This window comes from Halichoerus grypus, chromosome 8 (assembly GCF_964656455.1).
Source record: "Halichoerus grypus chromosome 8, mHalGry1.hap1.1, whole genome shotgun sequence".
Classification (NCBI taxonomy): Eukaryota; Metazoa; Chordata; class Mammalia; order Carnivora; family Phocidae; genus Halichoerus; species Halichoerus grypus.
The window spans coordinates 10,145,556-10,168,038 of record NC_135719.1 but is presented as its reverse complement, the minus strand read 5'-3'; the positions used below and the strand labels follow the sequence as shown (position 1 = coordinate 10,168,038).

The window sequence follows — 22,483 nt, the reverse complement described above, 5'->3', positions numbered from 1 at the left end:
ATTCTCTCTATCTCAAATAAATACATAAATCTTAAAAAAAAAAACAATCAGTCGCTGACTGTACCACACAAAATGGCTCAGCAATATTTCTGGTCCCTCCTCCTCCCTGCTCTCCAGAACCAATCAGGAGATGGGGTCTATTTCCCCTCCCTCATGAAATATACATATCACATCTTCTTTATCCATTCATCAATCAATGGACAATTGGGCTGCTTCCATAATTTGGCATTTGTAGATAATGTTGCTATATATACATTGGGGTGCATGTTTCCCTTTGAATCAGTGGTATATGTACATAATGGAACATTACTCAGCCACAAAAAGAATGAAATCTTGTCATTTGCAACGACATGGATGGATCTAGAGAGTATTATGCTAAGCAAAACGAGTTAGTCAGAGAAAGACAAATACCATATGATTTCACTGATATGTGGAATTCAAGAAAAAAACAAACGAGGAAAGGGAAAAAAAGAGAAGAGAGAGAGGCAAGCCAAGAATCAGACTCTTAATTATAGAGAACAAACTGCTGGTGACCAGAATGGAGGTGGGTGGAGGGATGGGTGAAATATGGGATGGGATCGAAGGAGGGCATTTGTGAGCCCATGCCCAACCCTGCAACTTCCCCTCCATTTGCAATAAATACACCAGTTTATTTAAGAATTCCCCCTCATTCATTCCTGTTGTATTTTCCATGGTCTGGTAATTATATTTTCAAATATGCAGATTAAGAGCCTTATGAGTTTTTTTTTATCTGCTGAAGTTTTCCATGGTAGGGACAATATAAATACAGGGAGGTCAATATAAATAAATAACAACATTTTTATATTAATAATTAGTAAGTCGATAGTTACCAAACATCTTTTATTTACAAGGTCTCAAGGAATGTGCATATAACCGTGGAGGAAAAAAAAAAATCCTTCAAGTCTTTGGAGGTCTTATTGCCAAAGGAGATGTTCTGTAAGCAGAATAGAAAGAATCTGCTGAGCTATCCTTACCCTAACCAAGGTTAAAACAAGTGAGAAGCTAAAACATCAGGTTTTGCAGATGGATCAGAGGAGCAGGATGAATACTGACTAAGCACCTACTGTGTGCACATCCCGAGCTGCACGGTTAGCCTGAGCTATTCCATTTAATTCTCCCAGCAACCTGGGGAGCTAAATACCATCTTCTGCTGCGTTCTCCTTTCTCTCTCTGTGTCTCTATCTCTGTCTCTCCTCCCTCTCTCTCCAGACAATGCTATATTTACTCCAAGTAAAACTAAAAACTACACATACATAAGCTCCAAATATCTTTGATTCAATCTAGATTAAAATCAGAGTATAACCCAGGATCCACAAATTTGCACCAGCAGTTAATAATTTGAAGTGGTTGACACAAGTGCTTTGAGACAGAGGTAGGTGCTATCCTCTGATGCAGAAGTGGAAAGGCACAGAAACCGAAACACCTGTAGACAAGTGGGAAAGCGCCTCACTCAAAGCTAAATCCATACTTAATCTGTATCTCACATCATGAAAGTGAGGGTTTTCTTTGCAAGAAGTTATCCTTGTAAGATTTATTTTTTTTCAAACCCCCTTGGTTAATTATGAAAAAAACCCTCTTCATCTTGAGAACACGATGCTGGTTTTTTGGATGGATGGTTGGCCAGTGGGTTGGTTGGTTGTACAGAAAATTGTTTTTATTCATTGTATGTTGGCTACAAAAATACTGGATTTACTCATCAGCTTTGTAATAGTCAACCCTTTGCTATGAATGCACTGATTTTATAAGAAATACAACGAGCCGTGGAAAAGTAAATCTCTTAGAGAGGGGCTATCTTCTTTGCCTAGGTCCTCTGCTTCCTTCCTTGCATAAATTAAACAAGAAAAATGGTACTTAGAGTAGAAATATTTTAAAGCTCTATATAAAAATCTTAATTTTTCGAAACACTCACATGGCATCTACTACTTCCTCTACATACCAGTCCAGGGACTGCATATTTCTCCCCTGGACTATTCTAGTAATCTTCTGTCATCTCTCCTACCTCTAGTTTCCCTGACAATCCATTCTTCATCAGTGTGGGGGTTTGCCAGTTGCTCAGTAGGTCTACCCCAATGACACATTCCAGAACTGGGGGAATAACCACAGGAGGGTTTCGGGACCCACTGAGCCCACTGTGAGAGGGACCTCAGCTAAATCTTCATTGATCACCTACCTCCATGAGCCCCCACTCTGCCTGGTGGACCACAGAGATGTTTGGGTCCCCTGGAATTAGAGCCAGTTCACAGCCAATGTCCCATCATCTTCACAAGTTCTGATTATTTCCTTTTCCCCAGTGCACAGTTGGAAAGACTGGGAGAAAGCATGTTTTCAGTGTACCAGGATCCTTCCTCAAGGAGACTCAGCCTCTTCCTCGTTCAGGGGTTCTGGGTCTGTAAACTGGCTCAAGTCTGGAACTGGACATGACGCTGTTCTTATGATACAAGTTGGAGTTTTGTTCACTTTACCTAGAATTTTTCTGCTTATACAGAACAAGTGAGAATTTAGTACGCTTCCGACCTGTTTCACTTCTGGAATCACCACAGTCTCCACAAGTCAGACTGGTCTGATTGCTGCTCTGACTCCGCCAAGCTCATTTTACTCATTAGTTGGACAAAAAGGTCCAAGGGATTCTGTACGTGGTCACCTTGCCTCTTCGAAGTGTTTCATTAGGAGTATCCAAGGATCATAGTTTGAGTATCTCTGTTGCCACATCACACCCGGGGCGATCAGTGATGTCTTTACTACTGGAATAGTCAATCGTGTCTATATTGAATCAGATTAGAGAGTCAATTCCAGAAGCTCCAGAATCAATTCAGACTCTCATCCTCTAGAACCACTCTCAGTACCAAAACCCCTGGAGCAGAGTGACCCTCCTAAAACACAGGTCCCAACTCATCATCCTCTTCCTCAAAGGCGTTTGATAGCTCCTCATTAAACGGCCCCCCATTGCCTGTGGAATCAAGCCGAAATATGGCGGTCAGGGATCCCTTAGCTTTTCTTCTAAAGAATCCCATCATCTAAAAAATCTAAATAAGAACAACTGATATAAATAAAACACACACACACACACACACACACACACACACACACATATTCCTAGCAGTGAATTTCACCATCATTAGTATTTATTTTCACTGTGGTAGGTAAGTATTCACTGGGCACATATTTTGTGCCAGGACCAGGGGCCCAGAGTGGCCTTCCTTTCAGGAACTGATACTCTGAATTCAGGGCTAATGAAAAAGTAGTTCATAAATCACATGTTCTACCCTGATGTTCACCTCGAATTCACACATAAAACAATTAAAGGATAATTTTCCGTGACAGCAGAGTAGTAAGGGCACCTCTGAGCTGCTGTGGAAATCGAGCTCAAAATTTATTCTAATGAATCCATCCCGTGTGACATTGCTCTGCGTCTGCCCTATAGCTCATGCAGACACCAAGCCCCAGGGGTCCCTTGTGAGGTTCTAAATTACTGCCTGAAGAATAGGACTCCCTGAGCTGTCACACTGCAGATGGCAAGAAAAACTAAGAGCCAATAAAATACACGCCAAGCAACTAGACCCTTCCAGGAAATCAAAATCCTGAAGGCAAAAATGAAACTTTTGCCTGAAAATGGGACTCTCTTTCTTTTGGGCAGCAGGAAGGTGGGAAGAGTCCACCTTAAATCCAGCTGCTTAAGGAGTATTTTTGCAATTGTGGAGAAACTTTGGCGTCAGTGGACCCAAAGCAGGCAAAGGAGGATGCTATCGGTATCCCCAACATTAAATGCAAGGGAACAAGGCACTGAGATGCCAACAAGTGGGTGTCATTTGAAAACACCAAACACGATCCTGAACTACCTACCTTTAACGTCAATTCTTTGAATGATTTTTTTACATATAACTGGAATATACATCAATGGGACCTGAAAGGGCATTAAAAAGAAATGTGAATTCATTCGTCCACCACCTAAGATCATGGAATCTCAGAGAAAGACTTCAGAGCAGCCTGATCTCAGGCTCCATCCCTTACAAGCCCTTTGTTTTCTTCATCTTTGGGCCAAAAGGATAATATTGGATGTGACACTGCAAGTGCCCCATGCTGTTTTATATTTTATATCTTTTGTGTGAGCTCTAGTTCTGCCTTTAGAATAAAACTCCTTGATCTGTGTCAACTACACTTGCGTTTAAAAAAAAAGCAGAGCACGGGGTGTTACATACAACTAATGAAATCATTGAACACTACACCAAAAACCAAGGATGTACTCTATGTTCACTAATTGAATTTAAATTTTAAAAAAGCAGAATGTAAAACTGCAAAAAAAATAAATTTAATTAAATACATGGTACAGTTGGACATTAAGCATTGCCTATCCTCCCCCCTCCCCAATTTTTAACTTTTTAAAATGGACTTTAAATAAATAAAAGCATTTTGCTCTGTCCTGCAGTGTGCAGACAGGCCTTGCTAGAGCCATCTATTCTTGAAATGTTCTGAAACGCACTTTGAAAACAGTTACTGAAAGCACTGGGCTTGCATTGATTTTCTTTGATATACTGTTTGTAAGGAAGTCATGGTTTTGAAAACAAAGTAGTTTTATTCCATGAAAAATACTTCTTAGTCCAGAAAAGTAGTATGCAGAGTTTTCCTTCTTGTTTCATAATAAACTACCAAGACGCCCTTCACGTAATAATGTTAATAAGTTAGCACACATATATAAAAGAATAAAACTCACTGAGTCCTATGAGTTGCCTGCTTTGTGTGGCCATCAGCCAGAGGGAATCCCAGGCATGTGATAATATTCAGTAGTTTTAAAAAATAATGCAGGAAGATTTTAATTAACAAATGAATGCATTCTCCTTGTCTTGAAGGAGACCGACCACTTGATAGTAAGCAGGGCAGGGCCTTCAATGCTAACAATATTTTCACAGACTTTTTCTTCCCCAAGTGAGACAATTCTAGATGAGTGACCCACTAAAATGCAGCACTTGAAGGAGCTCAACTCTCATCTTTCTAAAAGTTCAGGAGTCAAGAAGAGAATGAGAAGACAAAGTCACAGACTGGAAGAAAATGTCTACAAAAGACACATCTTGTTAAACGACTGTTACCTGAAACATACAAAGAACTCCTAAAACAATATGGGAACAACCTAATTTAAAAAAGGGCTATCACCTTAACAGACACTCACAGAAGAAGATACATATTTGGTAAATAAGTATATGAAAAGATGCTCCATGTGGTATGTCCTCAGGGAAAGGCAAGTTAAAACAACAAGGAAACACACCTATAAGAATGGCCAAAAACCAGAACACCAAGGATGCTAAAGGCTGGCCAGGATGTGGAGCAACAGGAAGTCTCATTCACTGTTGGCGGGAATGCAAAATGGTACAGCCACTTTGGAAGACAGTTTGGCCATTTCTTACAAAACCAAATGTATTCTTATCATATGATCCAGCAATCACACTCCTTGGTATTTATCCAGAGGATTTGAAAAGCTATGTCCACACAAAAATCTGCATGCAGGTGTTTATAGCAGCTTTATTCTAGTTGCCAAAACTTGGAAGCAACCAAGATGTCCTTCAGCAGGTGAATGGATAAATAAACTGCGGTACATCCAGACAATGGGATTGTATTCAGCACTAAAAAGACATGAGCTATCAATCCATGAAAAAACATGAAAGAAATTTAAATGCACATTACTAATTGAAAGAAACCAATGTGAAAAGGCTACATATTGTATGATCCAACTATAGAATATTCTGGAAAAGGCACAACCTTATGGAAACAATAAAAAAAAATCAGATGCTTCCAGGGATTGGAGTCAGGGAAGGGCTGAATGGGCAGAGCACAGTGGATTTTTTAGGGTAGTGAAAGTACCTCGTATGATACTATAATAATAGATACATGTCATTATACATTCATCCAAATGCATTGACCGTTTAACACCAAGAGCGAGCCCTAAATTGAAAAAAGTACAAGTTTTGGGTCACAATTATGTGTCCACATAGGTTAAACAATTATAACAAATGTTTCACTTTGGCGGGGGGGATATTGGTAATGGGGGGAGACTAGGCATGTCTATAAGGACAGAGCCATGCAGGACATCTCTGTACCTTCTTCTCAAAATTTGGCTGTGAACCTAAAACTGCCCTAAAAAATTTAAATCTTAAACACACACAAGCATGCACATACACACACACACACACACACACACACACACACACACATACAGGGAAAAGAAAGAGAGAAAGAACTGGGTTAGCACAGAAGAGAGGGGGCCTTGTCACCAGCCCACGTAGGGCAGCTTAAAAGCCTGTAAAAAATAATTTGGCCTGAAAAAAATGGGCAATGTCATCACCTGAGAAGATCTAGCCCTGAATTTGGGTGGCTCATCATTACCAAGTCATCAGTTTAGTAACAATAACAACTATATATAATAAACAATAATAATAATAACAAAACAACTAAGATAACTTGAGCACCAATTATGTGCAAGCACTGTTTTAGGCAAGTTAAATGCATAGAACTCATTGAATCCTCACAAAACCCTATAAAGTAAATCCCATTGTCGTCTCCATTTTGCAGACAAGGAAACCAAGGCACAGAGAAGCTAAGCCACTTTCCCCAAATCACCCTAAGAATTGGCAGGGCAAGGACTCAAACCCAGGCTGCCTGGCTCCAGGGTGCATGCCACCCCATTATGTCATTGCAACTATAATTTGTCCCAAATGCGGGGAAGGAGAATGTCAAGATACAAAATAGCAAGAACTAACAGTTGTTTAGGCCTTATGCAGGGTTGGTTGCTTTACCAGCTTTATCTCATTTAGTCCTCACCAAAAAAAAAAGTATTATTACCCTATTCCACATATGGGAAACAAAGAGAATGTATGACTCGCCCAAGGTCACTAACTGGTAAATGGCATAACTAGTGGCCAAACCCTAGTGGCCAGACTCTAGCACCCACAGCATCATTTCTCACACCATGCCACCTCTCTGTTGGAAGCAATCTATGTTCCTCTAAGCAATCTACGGGGTGCTTGATGACATGGAAAGAAGGCCTGCCCCATGGCACGACCTCTTTTCCAAAGACCATGTAGGAAAGAAAGGCAGGATGGTGGAACAGAATGAGAGGAGACTTTGAAATCAGACAAACCTGGGTTAAAATCTCAGCTCCAGCAATTTCTATGTAACCTAGGATATAGCTCTCCATGTTCCCTGACAGGTACAAATGGGGTGAAACTCCTCTAACCGCCATGGTGACCATGAAGGTCAGATGAAACAGCGTGTGGAAATGCTGGTCCCTGGAGACCTTCCCATCATCTACCACCCGGATCCACTTCCTTGACCACACAGGGGGGCCCATAAGTGCATAGGAAGTCCATCTCTGCTCAGGTAGTCTGCCTGCCCTTCTTGGGCTGAGTCATAACGTCTTCTTGGCAAACACCAAAAGCAAAATTGCACAAATATGAGCTCTCTAGATTAGGACCATGTTCCCTCGACTCCGAACATTTGCCCTGGGAGCCATCAGGAGCTCCAACCATGCTGCAGCTCTGTTAATGAGGTTGCCAGAAACCGACATGGTAGAGAGACCAAGAGGCGTGAAATCGTTACTGACATTGCCAATTTGGCCTAACAGGGACCCAGGGTTTCAGTTGAGAATACCGCAAAGCAAATTAAGGCCTTGCAAATGTTTAGATAAATTGGGGACTGTATGGTTTTGTTTGGGACTTGGGGTTTGTTTTGTTTTTTGCCCTTACCAAAAAAAAAAAAGGATTCACACTTAAAAGCACATAGCAGAATTTTTTCAATAAAAATACAATTTTAAAAAGCAACTAAAATTCTAATGGTGTTTAAAAATTTTGGGTGATAGCCTTGCTCCTTAAGTCATTCCTTCTGTTTGTACATACTCAGTCTCTTTCGGTTCCCTACTGGTCATATACGACACAGTTTAATCATTTTAAATGGCCCTTTAGTTAAGCATAAATGGATTAAACAAACTTTAAAAGCTTCCAGGAACAACTCTTTATTGCAGGTGTTTATTTTATATCCCAATCTTATTTAGAGGGGCTTTAAATCAGGGCTGGCAAACTACAGCCCATAGGCTAGATCTGGCCCTTTGTCTTTTTTCATAAATAAAGTTTTATTGGAACACAGTTATGCCCATGTGTGTTGTCTATAGCTGCTTTTGTGCTACCGAGGCAGAGTTGAGTAGTGGTAACAGAGACTATCTGGACCTGCAAAGCCTAAAATATTTACTATCTAGGTCTTTATAGAAAATGTTTGCCAACAGTTGCTTTTTTTTTTTAGATTTATTTATTTTAGTGGGAAATTTTAGCATGAGTGGGAGGGGCAAAGGGAGAGAGAGAGAATCTGAAGCAGACTCCACACTGAGCACAGAGCCTAATGAGGGGCTCAATCTCACGACCCTGAGATCAGGACCCTGAGATCAGTACCTGATCCAAAACCAAGAGTCGGATGCTTAACTGACTACACCACCTAGGTGCCCCTGTCAATGCTTTCTTTAAAGCAAGTACTAGAGAAGAGAGTCCTACAAAGTATTTCATAGCACTTATCTCTACAGTAATTGAATAACTCTCTGTGTCTGTTAATGCCTGTTTGTCCTGCTGTGTGTGAGTCCCTCGAGAGGCAAGGACCATGTCTATCTGGTTCAATATTTTCTTCCCAAGGGCTGAGCACAGAGACTGGCACACAGTATACACATAATAAATATTTATTGGGTGAATGAATTAAGTTGCTAGACAGGTTTTGAGTTCTTGAGGGTTCTTAAGAACATGACTCATGGTAAGTTCTCAATAACTGTATGTTTGCTAAATAATCAATTGCATGGACTTTACATGTAGAGAATGGATATGTTTCCAAGACATTTAATGATCAAGACAAATCCTTGTCTGTATTATGATGAATCTCTTCTACACCACACCATTGGTACCCATCCTCTCTCTAACTTCACAAAATCCTCTTTGTCTCAGGCCCTGATATCTGAGGCTTGGCTCTCACGGTACCAGTCTATTACTGATTTGCAAGGCTGGTCCTCCATCCTGTGGAATACATCTGTGCTTCACAGTGTGACTCCCAGTGGCCTGCAGGGGTTGTGGGGGTAAGCTCAGCCCAGCATGCATCCCCAAGGTACATGGGCAGTTAGCCCACTGACACTTACATACAAGAGAAACCAGGAGCAGACGCCATCAGATTCTAGAAGGACACAGAGAGGGCTGAGAGGAAGAGGCCTTCTGGCCTACCACTCACAAAATGTATTTGCCGTTTCAATATGGAAAGTGGTTTACTATGAAGATGAGAGAGGTCTAACTCTCAAAAAGGCAATAAGATTTGGAAAAAGAACTAAGAACTTGAGAGTCAGACAGACCTGAGCAGGGATCCAAGCTCTAATACTTATTAACTGGGTAAACTTGAGCCAATTAATTTTCTCTGAGATAAAAATGCCTTAAAGGCAAATGGAGGTAAAATGAGAGCATTGCAAGGCCATCGTGATAGATTTAAGGTGCCCAAGAGTGACAGGTACTATATAAATTTAACTGCTCTTTCCCCTTCATAATTTAATGTCACAAAGAGAATGATCTTTGGAAATTTCTACTTACCAAGCATTCCTTTTTTGGAACTGGACAGACACATGTCCTTCTCCGCACTGGGCAGGACAAAGCTCACCACGAACACCTCCACTCCATCAGCCATCAGAGCCAAACCCAAGACGAAAAAGAGGATCCACTGGAAACGCCCGTGGCCACACTCATCAATGATGGTCTCATACTGGTGGGCCAACTGCTCCTCATCTTCCATCCTCTCGGCCATCAGGTCAGCCTGGCCCCGAAGGCCATCTGCCCTGGAGGGTGCCATCTTGGCCTGCTTGGCCTTGACATCATCTGGGTGAGGGATGCCCTGGTACTCGCCCTCATAGATCTCATCCTCCTCATCATGGCCTTCTGTAACATCGCTCTGTGCATCCTCCTCTGGGTTGGACTCATTGCCACGGTAATAGCCATCATTGGGGGCATACCCCTCATAGTTGTCCTGATACTTGTAGTCATCCATTCCTTGGTTCCGGGACTGCCGGGTCGCCTCTCGAGCTATATCTCTTGCACTGTGGTAGAGGTTTGGGCTGTTTCGATAACCATCACCCATTATAAGTGCAGAGGCGTTCAAGGTAGAATCTGTTCGTGTGACTTCTTGGGTGATTCTCCCCCTTATCTCCCAAACAGAGCAGATTTATGCAAAGACGACGTAAGTATCCTTTTGCGTTCAGTGTATATTGGAAGTTTTTGGAAAGTTTCAAATTCTGATCTGGTCTCCTTCAGTGACCCAGCAGAGTTTTGTGGGGAGAGGTTGATTAGAAATGGGGTCAGCTGTTTTCCTTGACAAGGAGCCCACAGGACTTGGCAGCTTGCTAGCTGGCCTGGTTTGTTCTGCTACTGAAGGTTATGCCCTGGGAGTAGAGAAAAGGGAGAGAGGAGTGTTACAAAATGCAGAAATTCTTAAAATACTCTCAGAATTAAACAAATATGTTTACACATGCCAGCGCTTCAGGTGCTAGGTGGAGGAAATCTTGATTAGACATTTGGATTTGTATCAAATGAATAAGGACTGAATCAGTGAGACAAAGGGGAAGGGAAGAAACAACAGTGGTCAGAGAGGTCTTTGGAGGTGCTGATTAACCTATGAAAAGGGTCAACTCTTACACGAGAAGGAAGCAGAAAGTGGGCAAGGGATTCTCAATACAAGACGATATTGTGTTATGGGATTTTCTGTTAGAATTTATCAAGCCTTTGGCAACAGGACAGATTTATTATAGCTCAGCTTCTGTTAGAAAAATGCCAGCTTTTCTAACTTTGTTATGAGGTGGCTATACGATTTTATATCTAGAATGCTGTGGCAAACCTTCAGGACCATTTCTCCGAAGGCCTGGCTCACTTGGAGACTCAGCACTTTGATGGTTCGAAGGCCCCTCTGACCTCATACTTGGCTTAACTAGGGAGGAAAAGCTGCTGAAGACCCAGAGCCGGAAAGCTTCATGCTGCCACATCAGGGCTGTGTGACCATGCTCATGTCTCTCTGAGGCTTTGTTTTCTCATCTGTAAAATGGGGATAATAATACTAGCTACCTCATAAGGTTGTTCATAAAATGCTTGGGACCTGCGTGGGAAATATTATTTTAGCCTTGACATGATTGCCACTCCTTTTTTTCCCTAGTCCCAATTGTAGAAACCAGGACCCAGTATTGTCAGAGCCAAAGCCAATCCCCGAGGCCACCTGCTGATACTCACGCCCAGCGACTGGCGCACCCTGTCCCAATCACATCCTTCGAATCTCAGTTCTCGGAAGGTTTGGAGCCACCACTTCATGAAGCCTACTGTGTGCCAGAAATTGTCCTAAATGTGTCATGTCCCTTCTCCCTAACTGTCACAGTGATCAAAACAGCAAGAAGAAAGTATTTGTACTTTCATTTTACAGATAAAGAAACTGTGGCTCAGCTGGAGTTAGGTCAAGATCAAACAATGAAGACTCAACGCCAGACCCACTGATTCCCAAAGTCAGTTCTTTCCATGGTCCCTGTGCTTCCCAAACGCTATTCAGGGGGACTGTCACATAGATCACCTGGAGGGCTTTAGAATGCAGATTCCCGAGCATGCAGAGGGGCTGGTTCAAGCTCGGGGGTCTGAGTTTTCACACAGCTCCCCAGAGGGACACGGAGGCCCAGCTGCTCCCTGAGCAACCCTCAGGGGTGGAGGCAGGGCCCCTCCCAGACACCTGACCCCGCTTCAGCTCTCCCTGGCTGCTGGACACCTTCCCTGGGGCTGCCAGAGACTCACTTCACAGCTCAACCCACCTACTGTTGTGTGTGTGTTGTCAACCTTTACAGGTCTCCCTGTCCCATCTGAAATCCATGCTCAGCAGATGCCATCCCACAATGGACTGGACACACTCATCCCCCTGCCCCACGTCTACCTGCCTGGCTCTCTTCACCTTCAGCCCTGGACAGACTCCAGCTCTGGAACTCAGTGACTCAAAAACAAAACACAGGGAAAAAAAAAAAAAGAAAACAAAACACAGGGGCACCTGGGTGGCTCAGTTGGTTAAGCAACTGCCTTTGGCTCAGGTCATGATCCTGGAGTCCCGGAATTGAGTCCCACATCAGGCTCCCTGCTCAGCAGGGAGTCTGCTTCTCCCTCTGACCCTCCCCCCTCTCATGTGCTCTCTCTCAAATAAATAAATAAAATCTTAAAAAAAAAAACATATTTCTTCTGGGCGATGCCAGAGACGAGTGGTTCTCAAACGAAGGGTGGGCCAGAACCACAGGGGCTTGAGGGACTTATTAGAAATGCAAATCCCAGGACCCCTCCTCCAGAGACTCAGAACTTGTAGAGTGGTGGGTGGGACCTGGAAACCTACATTTTCCACAAATATCCCAAGAACTCCAGTGGACGGCCTTCTCAGGAACAGTGTCGTAAGAGACAGCAAGAAAGATTTATTAAGGACTGATTCTCACTTTATCTTTTCAGATTTTTCCCCCAGTAAATAAATTTGTATTGGACCATGCTGGCCTGAATCATGTCAGATTAATATTCTAAATCTGTTTTTATTATATCCATTTAGGAACCACAGGAGGAATATAAATCACATGTAAACAGCATGAGAGTTTTGCAGAGTGCTATAAAAAAAAAACAGAGAAAGAATGCCAACTGCCTGAGATCTGGTGTGTTATTTCCATCCTGGGGGCTCTGCAAAAAATGTCATGAACCAGAAATGATAGATTTGCAATTCTAAAAGTATATGTGGGAAATGTCACAAGGGGCAGAGGTCCTGGGACTCGCTTTGTGGAAAGAAGGAGATCTTTGTCAAAGCCAATTCCACTCATCTGATCCCGTGAAATGAGCTTCTGCGAATGGCAAGTGCATTCGAGTAGGGAGGAGTCACTGTTGGGTGTTGTGGGGTCGTTTTCTCTTCCATTGAGAAAGGCCAAGTTATTTTTCCAACAAAGCATTTTCCAGAGAATACAACCATTAATCACTTTCAATGTTATGGGTTGAAATGTGAATCCCCAAGAAGGTATATTGAAGTGCTAAACCCAGTACCTCAGAATGTCACCTTATTTGGAAATACGGTCTTTCTAGAAGTAATTGAGTTAAGATGAGATCATTAGGGTGGACTCTAATCCAGGTTGACTGGTGACCTTATAAAAAGGGGAAATTTGGACTCAGACACCCATCTGAATAGAGCGAAGATGACATGACACGGGGAGAGCGCCATCTACAAACCAAGGAATGCCTGAGGCCACCCGAAGCTAGAAGAGAAGTCTCCCTCACTGCCTTCCGAAGAAACCAACCCTGATTTCAGATTTCTAGCCTTCAGAACCATGAGACGGTAAATTTCTTCGTTTAAGCCACCCACTTTGTTGTACTTGGTTAAGGCAGCCCCAGGAAATAAATTCACTCAACAACATTAACAAGCCAAGTATTTATCACCTAACCAGCAATAACAGAATAAGCACGAGAGCACCTATTAACTGAAAAGCAATAATTGTTTATCCTCACAGCCAATTGTGAAGCAAAACCATTCTCTCCATTTCACTGATGCAGAAAACTGAGGGTTAGGGAGGATTTAAAAAGGTGTCCAAGTTAACACAGAGAACTGACCGTCAGGGATTGGATTTGAAGCAGGTTCACAGAGAACCTTAGGGAGGGGGTACAACGGGAAGAGACTGGACTCCAAAGAGACAAGTCAAGGTCACATGTGAGTTGTCTACACAGCCAAGAGTAGCATCAAGCCTCTGACCCCCAGGTTAGGCTTTGTGCACCCATCCTCCACGAACATCCCCCAGAATCTCTGGTGCTTCAGGCAACATGATAGATATGACATGACCTCAGCCCCATTCTCAAGACATCCACCCCTCATGGAAGAGTCAGATGGAACAATGCAAAGCATCATGCAATAATAAAAATGACAATCTTAATTATTACTAATAGTATCTTTTATAAAACTTGCCTTGTGGCTTTGTGCCAGGTACTAGACTGAGTGTATCATGCGTATCCTGGTCTTTTAACCAGGACAACGATCCTATGAGGCAAGGACTATTATTACGAACTCATTTCACAGTAAGCGAGATTGATGCTGAAGACGTCACAATCGTAGGCTCTCCCAGGGGGTTCAGAAGAGGGACAGGTCGTTATGGGCTAGGATGTGCCAGAACAGCATCCTAGAGGTTGGAGACTGTCAAGGGCAGAAAAGGGCTTAGAGAAGCCAGAAGGAGAGGAGGCCACTGAACGCTGGAGACCAAGGATCAGCAAAGTCATGGAGGAGAACATGACTTAGCTTGTTTGGGCAGCGGTGAAGCACCCGCCTATAGCGGTCGATCCAAGAAGGGAGACTTAGAGCGATACAGTGGGGAAGTGAAGAGCAGTCAGTCCGAATGCCCTGCTCAGGGACTGGGAATCCTCCTTTGAGCAAAGGGAGCCATGACAGTTGTTGAAGTGAGCAGAGCAGTGTGTCACACAGAGCAGGGATCTAGAAAGATCTCCCTGGTGGGGATAGGTGACCTGGTTTTTAAGAGAAAACCTGGGAACAATGAAATTAGGTAGAAGTTTTCATGGCCGGGAGGGTAATAATCCAGAGGTGTGGTGAGGCCAGGACAAAGGTGGTGGCCGTGGGACTGGAAGAGAAGGATGGACACGAGGAGTCTCCCACAGGAGAACAGATGGTGCATTTCCTGTCAGAGGACAAGGAGAAGGTGAGGCGACCAGGAAGGTGGTGACGTTCGGGAAGCAAACTCTATGCTGGAAACCTTTCCGGAATCCTCCAGTTGCTGTATAATTAAAACAAACAAAAATCTTTTTCCAGACTTCTTTCAGATTGTCTTTTTGGTGGGGTGGTGGGACACAGAGCACAAACTCTGGCATCAGAGGGGGCCCAGAGGGATCCCAGTTCAAGTCCTGACCCTGCCACGTCCTATGATGTGAGCTCAAGCTCTTCACCACTCCGGGCCTCAATTTTCTTATCTGTAAAATTGTTGTAATAAAAGCACCCACGTGAGATAATCTGCGAAGAGCGCTTAGCATGGTGCCGGGCACAGATGTGATTGATGTAAATTTGATCTGATTATCTTTGTTGTTGCTGTCATTATGATCATTATCTGACTGAGCGTTGACAATTAAAGTGTAGCCAACATCTCAGCTTGAGCCCAGCCCAGCTCCACTGGAGATGTGGGGGTCCATCTGGGCCGTGCTGGGGAACCAAGTACAGAGAAAAACAAACTGACATTTCGTTCCTCATGAAAACCACTATCTCTCAGACGCAAGCCAGCCCTAACCTCGTCAGCCTCTTCCCTCACCTCTCAAGTTCTCTGAACCTCTGAGTCTGTGCTATTCGACTCAGCATCACTGGGTGGTAAACTCTTGTGTGTAATTAAATATCACCGAGAACAAAGCTAAAAATAATATTCGAATAGAATGATGTAATGCTTCCCAAAATGTATGCTCTAGAACATTAAGCCTTTCATAAGCTCATTTCAGGGGGGCAAAAAAGAGAGAGAGAGAGAATTCCAAGAGCTTATTTGAGTTTAGGAAACATGGCATACCATATTCACTATTCTCTTCTGGAGATTCAAACTGCACATTGCTAGGTTCAAGTCTGTGAAAGACCTGAATAGATACTTATTTAACACCACAATGAGCTGCACCACATACACATCCAGAACAGCTCCAATCCACAGACAGACCATAGCAAGGGTGGGCTGGAATGTGCTGAACTGGAACCCTCATCCATCGGTGCTGGGAATGAAGAACGGTTCAGCTCCTTCAGTTTCTTAAAATGTTAAGTTTTAACATTTCTTAAAATGTTAAGCATGCACTTACAAAATAAGCCAGCAATTACTTCCTAAGTATCTACCTGAGAGAAATAAAAATTTAAAAAAAAAAAATGCCCACACAAAGACTAATACAAGAATGCTGATAACAATATAATTTATAACAGCCCCAAACTGGGAACAATACAAACGTCTATCACAAAATGGGTATATCCAGGCAATGGGATAATAATTAGCAATAAAAAGGCACAAAGTACTGATACATACTACAACACGGATGAACCTCAAAAACATACCAAGTCAAAGAAGCCAAATGCCAAAGGCCACATATCACATGAATCCACCTGTATAAAATGTCCAGAACAGGCAATCCACAGAGACAGAAAGTAGATAAGCAGTTGCCCAGGGCCAGGGGTGGGAGCGGGGATTGACTGTAAGTAAACTTAAGGAAATTCAGGTTGGGGGAATGAGAGGAATGTTTTAAAATTGGATTATAGTGACGGTTGCACAGCTTCATAAATTTGCTAAGAAATCATCGAGTTGTACACTCATGAGTGGATTTAATGTTATATGTTATACCTCAAAAAAAGCTGCTGTTCTTTCCCCCACCAAAATAAATCTATTTCACTTGTTGAAATCAGTGTTTCCCATGACCACAGCCTCTTTGTCCTTGGAACCTGTGTTAACATCCATGAAATCCAGGCTTTTCCAGTTAGGTACTGATTTTATGCTTCGAGTCTAAGGTCTATTAATCCTAGGATTTTCTCATGTTTTGAGAGCCCAGTTGGTGAGCATCCCAAAGTCTATTTGCATGTGGGGCCAAGAGCTTCCTATTGTAAGAGAGAATCGGGGAGCACAGCCTGGTCACAGCCCAGTGGGTCACAACTGGAGGAAGGGATAAACCAGATTCGGTCAAATCTTCGTGATGTATCAAGAGCCTGGAATGTAGCAACTTTAGCACAAGCAGTAACAGAAGATGGTCCCCTTAGCAAAGATACGAGTGTCCTCAGCACCCACCCCTGGAAAGCTGGGCCCACTGGTTGTCCCCCTCAGGAGCAGCTGTCCCCTCAATTGCAATTGGCCTTGAAGGGAGATTCACCCCAGTGAATCAAGGCAGAAGAAAATGGTGGATAACCTGGACTGGAAGGACTAGTACCCCAATACATGAGCTAGACTTGGGTACCCCTGAAACTATTTGACACGAATTTAGTGGGAACTGAGGCATATAAAGGTATAACTTGAGTAAATGTTATTTTACATGAACAAGATAGTGAATTCTATTTTACATGAACAAGAGATAGTGAAGTCAACAAACTCCGATGGGTACTAATGAGATGTCCAATGTGTCAGTTAGCTTTGCAGACATCTCTTCCTTAAGTTTTCATACGAATTGTGTAGGTCATACCAAAAATGAGTACTAAGAGAGGGCAGGGGACTCAGTATAAAATATTGTACGCTGTGGAAGAGAAAGACCACTGGACCACTGGAAAGAGGACCTGAATTATAGTCTTATCTCTACCATCAAGTTACTGGGGGACCTTGAATGAGTCACTGACTTTCTGAGGTCCCTAAAAAGAGGGGCTGTACTAGGTGACTTCTTAAAGTCCTTTCCAGTATCAGACTCAACATTTTCTTCTGTATCTCTGACAATGCTTTGAACCATCAAAGTAATATTTAAAACATAATTGTTATTAGTTTAATATCTAGGAATAGTATCTGTTTTAAATTAAGAGCAACATTTACAAACTGATAAGCCATTTTTTGGAAATTTGATGGCTCTTTATTCTTAAATATTTAGAATTACTCCATGAGGTCCCATGATATCTCTATTATCGTATTTTATTGTAACTGTTTATGTGTCTCTCTGCCAAGAGATTGTAAGCAATTCTAGGATAGATAATGCACTGGGTTTTTACTTATTTTTGCATCTCCAACAACAAACACAGAGCCTTTAACCATAGAAAGTCTTTGAAAATGTTTGCTCGTTAAAGGTTAATAGTTATTCAGTGTCAGGCTGAAAGCAAGTCTAAAACGGCCCATGGACCAGAGTGCCCTTGCATTTGTTGTGAATAGACCAACTGGTTTACCTATGTTTAAAAAAAAAAAAAAAAAGTCGGGTCAGCTGACATCCTGAAGATGCCACCTTTCACAAGGATCCGTTCATTCCTTTGCTTCGCTAACTGGCCTTCTACTACCACCAAGTTCCCCCCTGAGATGACTGTGGTGCAGGGGTTCTCAGGAAGGCTTGAGTTATTTAACAACTTCCTGACCGTAACATTTTAGCCACTTGCAGTGCTACTTGAAACACACTGCTTGATGATTCTGGGGTAGGTTACATCAATCCATGGGCTGAAAATACCAAGACTTCTCTGGCTGGTATTGGAAGACAGCTTCTCTGAGTCTCCCCACAATCACTGCCCCTGTCCTACTTACAACAGCATTTGCTCATTAGTATGACATGGAAAGTACACTTTTCTCCCTTCTTAGCTGAATCACCCAGCTATTTCCATTGTGTTAAAACAGAAAGCTAGTTTCCAAGGTGTGAGAAACAATTGATTTTTTTTTTTTTTGCTTGATGAATAAGTTTATTATTGTCTTTATCTGAAAAATCTTCATAGATAATTGTGGTTTGGTTTATTAGCTCTCAGCAGCCTGCTCCTGAGCTCTAAGGAAGCTTGCCTTCTTCTGAGCTACCCGATCTTTCTTTTGGGCAAGAGACATTTTGGGACGGTTCCACCTCTTCTTTTTAACTTCTTTCTTAGGCTTCTTCTCATACACTGGATTCTCTCGTATAGCAGCATGAGCTTTCTTATACATCTCCTCCATCACGTCTGGAGTTACGTTGTTCTTTATGTATTGAGAGAATTGTTTCTTGTAAGCATCTGCGTCTTTTTCCATTAGGTAACGCATATAATCTGCAACATTCAGACCCATGATGTGCTTTCGATGTACTTCTGCATTGAATTCCTTGCTTTCTGAATCATAACCAGGGAATCGTTTGGTACTGTGAGGAATAGACAAGCCTCCATCCACTGCTCCCTTGAGGGCCTCAAAAACTTTATTTCCAGTAGTAGTTCTGGCCAGCCCTGCATCCAAATAGCAGGTGAAGGCACCAGGTTGACCATCAATGCTTTCCACATTGTACTCATCTCCAGTCACTTCCACTTGGCCTTCATAGATCTTGTCCATGCCAAACCTATTGAGGAGCCTGCGGGCCAGCAGCAGGCTGGTACAATACGCTGCAGCATAATTTGTCAGGCCAACCTTCACACCATACTTTGGGAGTTCATGAGCATAAGCCGCACAAACTATCATATCTCCTTTGATTATTAAACACAAACCAAACCACCTGATCTTTCAGTGGGAAGAAAAAAACAAGTTTTTCAAAGCAATACTAAATCCTTGAAGTACTAGGGATGTTCAGAACAGTTCTTCATTTTAAAACATAAAGGCAAGAGAATAATGTATGGAGATATATGTTGATCAAAACGTTACTTAGAACATCAAATCTGGAAAACAAGCATGTATTAAAAATGGTAAATAAATGTTAGCATACTTATACAGTTAAATATTATGGCATTATAAAAATTGTGTTTTTGAAGGACTTATTAGGAAAGAGAAGAAAATGATCACACTATAATAGTAGTTGGAAATGCTAAGCAAATCATATATTCGTATCATTATACCAATAATTTCCATAATATTACATATTGCAAACATGTATTTATATTATGCAGGTTGATTTGTTAAGATGTTAATGTTTGCCTAGTACTCCCTGAAATGTTAATTTTCTCCCTCTTGGTTCTTCTGTGTCCTAAAGGCAAGCCAGTGTTTTCCACGGTGTGGTCCTCAAATCACCTGCAGCAGAACCATTTCCTGCCAGTTAAATACAGATTCCTGGGCCCCATTCCAAATCTTTTGAAACAAAAAGGGGACAGAAACCTGTTTTATTTGCAAGTTCTCCAGGTAATTTTGTGCTAACTCAAGGTCAAGAACCTCTGTTCTTCTTTCCATAGGAAACAGGTAACATTTGTGTGTGTGTGTGTGTGTGTGTGTGTGTGTGTGTGTGTGATTCAAGGGCAAGGCCAAAGAAGCCTTTAACCAACCCTCCAGACAATTAGACTCTCCCAGGAGCTAAGCTAGAAGGGAAGAGGAAGAGGGGCTGGTGTTTTGACTTATAGATGAGGTGCCCAAGCTCTGGGAGAGGGGAACACTGAGAAGTAGGAAGTGAGTTCCCTGAGAGGAGATGGACCCCAGTCCCTCTTACAGGCAGCACTCTGGATGGAGGAGAGCTGGGGGGGCAGCTATGGAGACTATTAATCCTGCAGCCCTGGGATCAGCAATGGGGTCCCACCCGGCCGTACAATCTGTAAACAGATTGTTGAGTGGTGTCACTGTATTTATCCAGACCGGAATTGCCTAGCAGAGGGCGCAAAGCTAGCTCTTGCGGGCAGCCCTGAGTAGCAGGAAGAACAAGGAAAACCATGGTGGCCACAGCCATGGGCTAAGAGCCAGGCACCCCCACTGTTTGGGGGACCACTTAAGTGGTCCACCCACGGGAGTGGGGAAGGGAAACCTAACAAAGACTGATAATGGCCATCTACCAACACTACTGCGATTTGATTAAGAAAAACACTTTGAATGCACTTTCTTGCCTTGGGTGATGTTGTAAAGCAAATTCTTGCCCACCGCATACATTTACAGATACCAGCTCTGCCGCTTACAGGCTCAGAAAATCAGAGCAAGTTATTTAACCTTTAGGCTGCAGTTTCTTCATGTGTGAAATGAAGAGAATACAGATTTTTATTCACTGGGTTGTTATGAGAATTAAATGAGTTAATATGTTCAGAAACCTTGGGAAGAGCTCCATAAAAATAGCTATAATTATATAAATGCCCAGCACCCAGATCTGCATTTCTCCATATTCCCTCACCTCTGCAGCAATGTATAACACAGCCAAAAGCACAATAAGAGCCTTACCTTCACCCCACTTGAGCAGCAAATCTGCAGCCTTTGAGGTGAGACCCTCTGGATTTTTAGCACTCCACTCTGCTGCAGCCTGCCCTGAATCTCCACCCCCACCCCTCACCCCCAGGCCAGGTTCTTGACCTCTCCCCACCACCCAGTGCCAGCTCCCTTCTCTAGAGATCCTGACCATGACCCACATCCCTGCAGTCATGGGCTAATATTGTGCTCTCAAATGACTGATGATCAAGGCCAGCATTTCCCAAAGTGGAAGATGCTATCTTTTGTGGGAACTGACATGATTTCAAAAGGTGTTCAAGCATAGCATTAAATAACACTGAATCACATAGAGAAAGTGTGATTGTATTTTTTCAGTTCTTTCAATCCCTTTTGATGGTCAAGGACATCAAAATCTTCTTTGGGGGACCAGCACAGCTCTACCACCTACCTGCTAACTCACGAATTGCCCTTTTGCAACAAAGTGAAAACAAGCCTTAGATTCACAGCCTTTAGCAGAGAACAGTATCTGGCTGAACATCAGTAACATAACACTGTGTTGTTTTCATTGTGTTTGTTTTTATAGTTATCCTATGGTTTATAGGATTGATATAGTCTCCTTCCTAAATAAATGTATTCTGTTAGTAAGAATGAGTTCTTTTTTTTTTAATTAAATGGGAGTACAGGTGATGTTTGATCTTTGCCAGTGATATGGTGAAAGTCTCGAGAATCGTGCATGATTGTTGGAAAACTGGCAAATACCACCCAGACAGAAAACGCTGCCTTCCAAGTAGAAAAAAAGCAACATTTTCTCACTTGAGTACAAAAAATGTATCATCTCATTGAACTTCACAACAGTGCAAGATAGATATCCTTATTTCTCTATTCCATAGAAGAGAAAACTGAGGCTCAGAGAGGTCAAGGCACTTGCCAAGGTCATACAGCCAGTAAGTTCGAGAGTCCAGATTCAAACTCTCCACCTATACTAAGCTTCCTCCACCATACACTTACCTCCTCTCCTGGAAACCAGGGCTAGCTCAAAGAAACCTTAAATGAGCGCAGGAATCTATTGGCTACAACTGGAAGGGCCTGCCTGCCAGACAACTCAGAGTCCCCAACCCAGGTCCTTGGGATCTGGCCTCCTCTATTCTATACCAAAACATTCCTCTACAATTCCACTTTACCTTACAATCAAGTGCATTCAACAGAGAGTATACACTGTTCACCAACAACTGAGCACATCCCTGTGTGTTCGCTTAGGAATATATGTGCCCGAGTAAATGCTCAGACTGACAAAATTATACAGTGAATCTTGCAAATTTGGGTAATGCAGGGGTGGGAAATTTTTCCATTCTTGCCTTCTAGGTTCTTTGGCTGGCCTAATAATCGACATAAGGCAGATTAACAGGGAAAAAATTTTAATTTTGTATGTACAGGAGTACCAAAAAAAAAAAAAAAAAAAAGAATAGGATACTCAAGTGACCAAAGCAGGTAGCTTATATACCTTTTAGACAAAGAAACAATAAATTTGTAAAGAATTGACCCGATGAAGGGGTTTGGGCTTGGGGTAGTAAATTAGTTTAGAAGTGACAAGTGTTCTTTATACAGCCCTCTTAGCCCTAAATTCCCTATGTCTGGTGATGAGGATGCCTCCTACCCTGCTGGTACAAGGAGCATACTTTTCACAAGGGGGAT

General features: G+C 42.5%; 2 protein-coding genes across 4 annotated transcripts in view; both read right to left on the bottom strand.

Annotated features, from left to right (window-relative positions):
- The window catches only part of SV2B (synaptic vesicle glycoprotein 2B), a 177,729-nt gene that overhangs the window by 56,399 nt on the left and 98,847 nt on the right, over nucleotides 1-22,483 (bottom strand). For all 3 annotated transcript variants that reach the window (XM_078078921.1, XM_036096135.2, XM_036096136.2), the window contains exon 2: nucleotides 9,612-10,453. In XM_078078921.1, coding sequence (XP_077935047.1) covers nucleotides 9,612-10,152 — 541 coding nt within the window. In that variant the 5' untranslated portion in view covers nucleotides 10,153-10,453. The remainder of the gene's footprint in view (nucleotides 1-9,611; nucleotides 10,454-22,483) is intronic.
- On the bottom strand, nucleotides 18,383-19,143 carry LOC118538275 (large ribosomal subunit protein uL18). Its single transcript, XM_036096138.2, has one exon. The coding sequence runs from the start codon at nucleotides 19,139-19,141 to the stop codon at nucleotides 18,464-18,466; it is 678 nt and encodes a 225-aa protein (XP_035952031.2). The 5' UTR covers nucleotides 19,142-19,143; the 3' UTR covers nucleotides 18,383-18,463.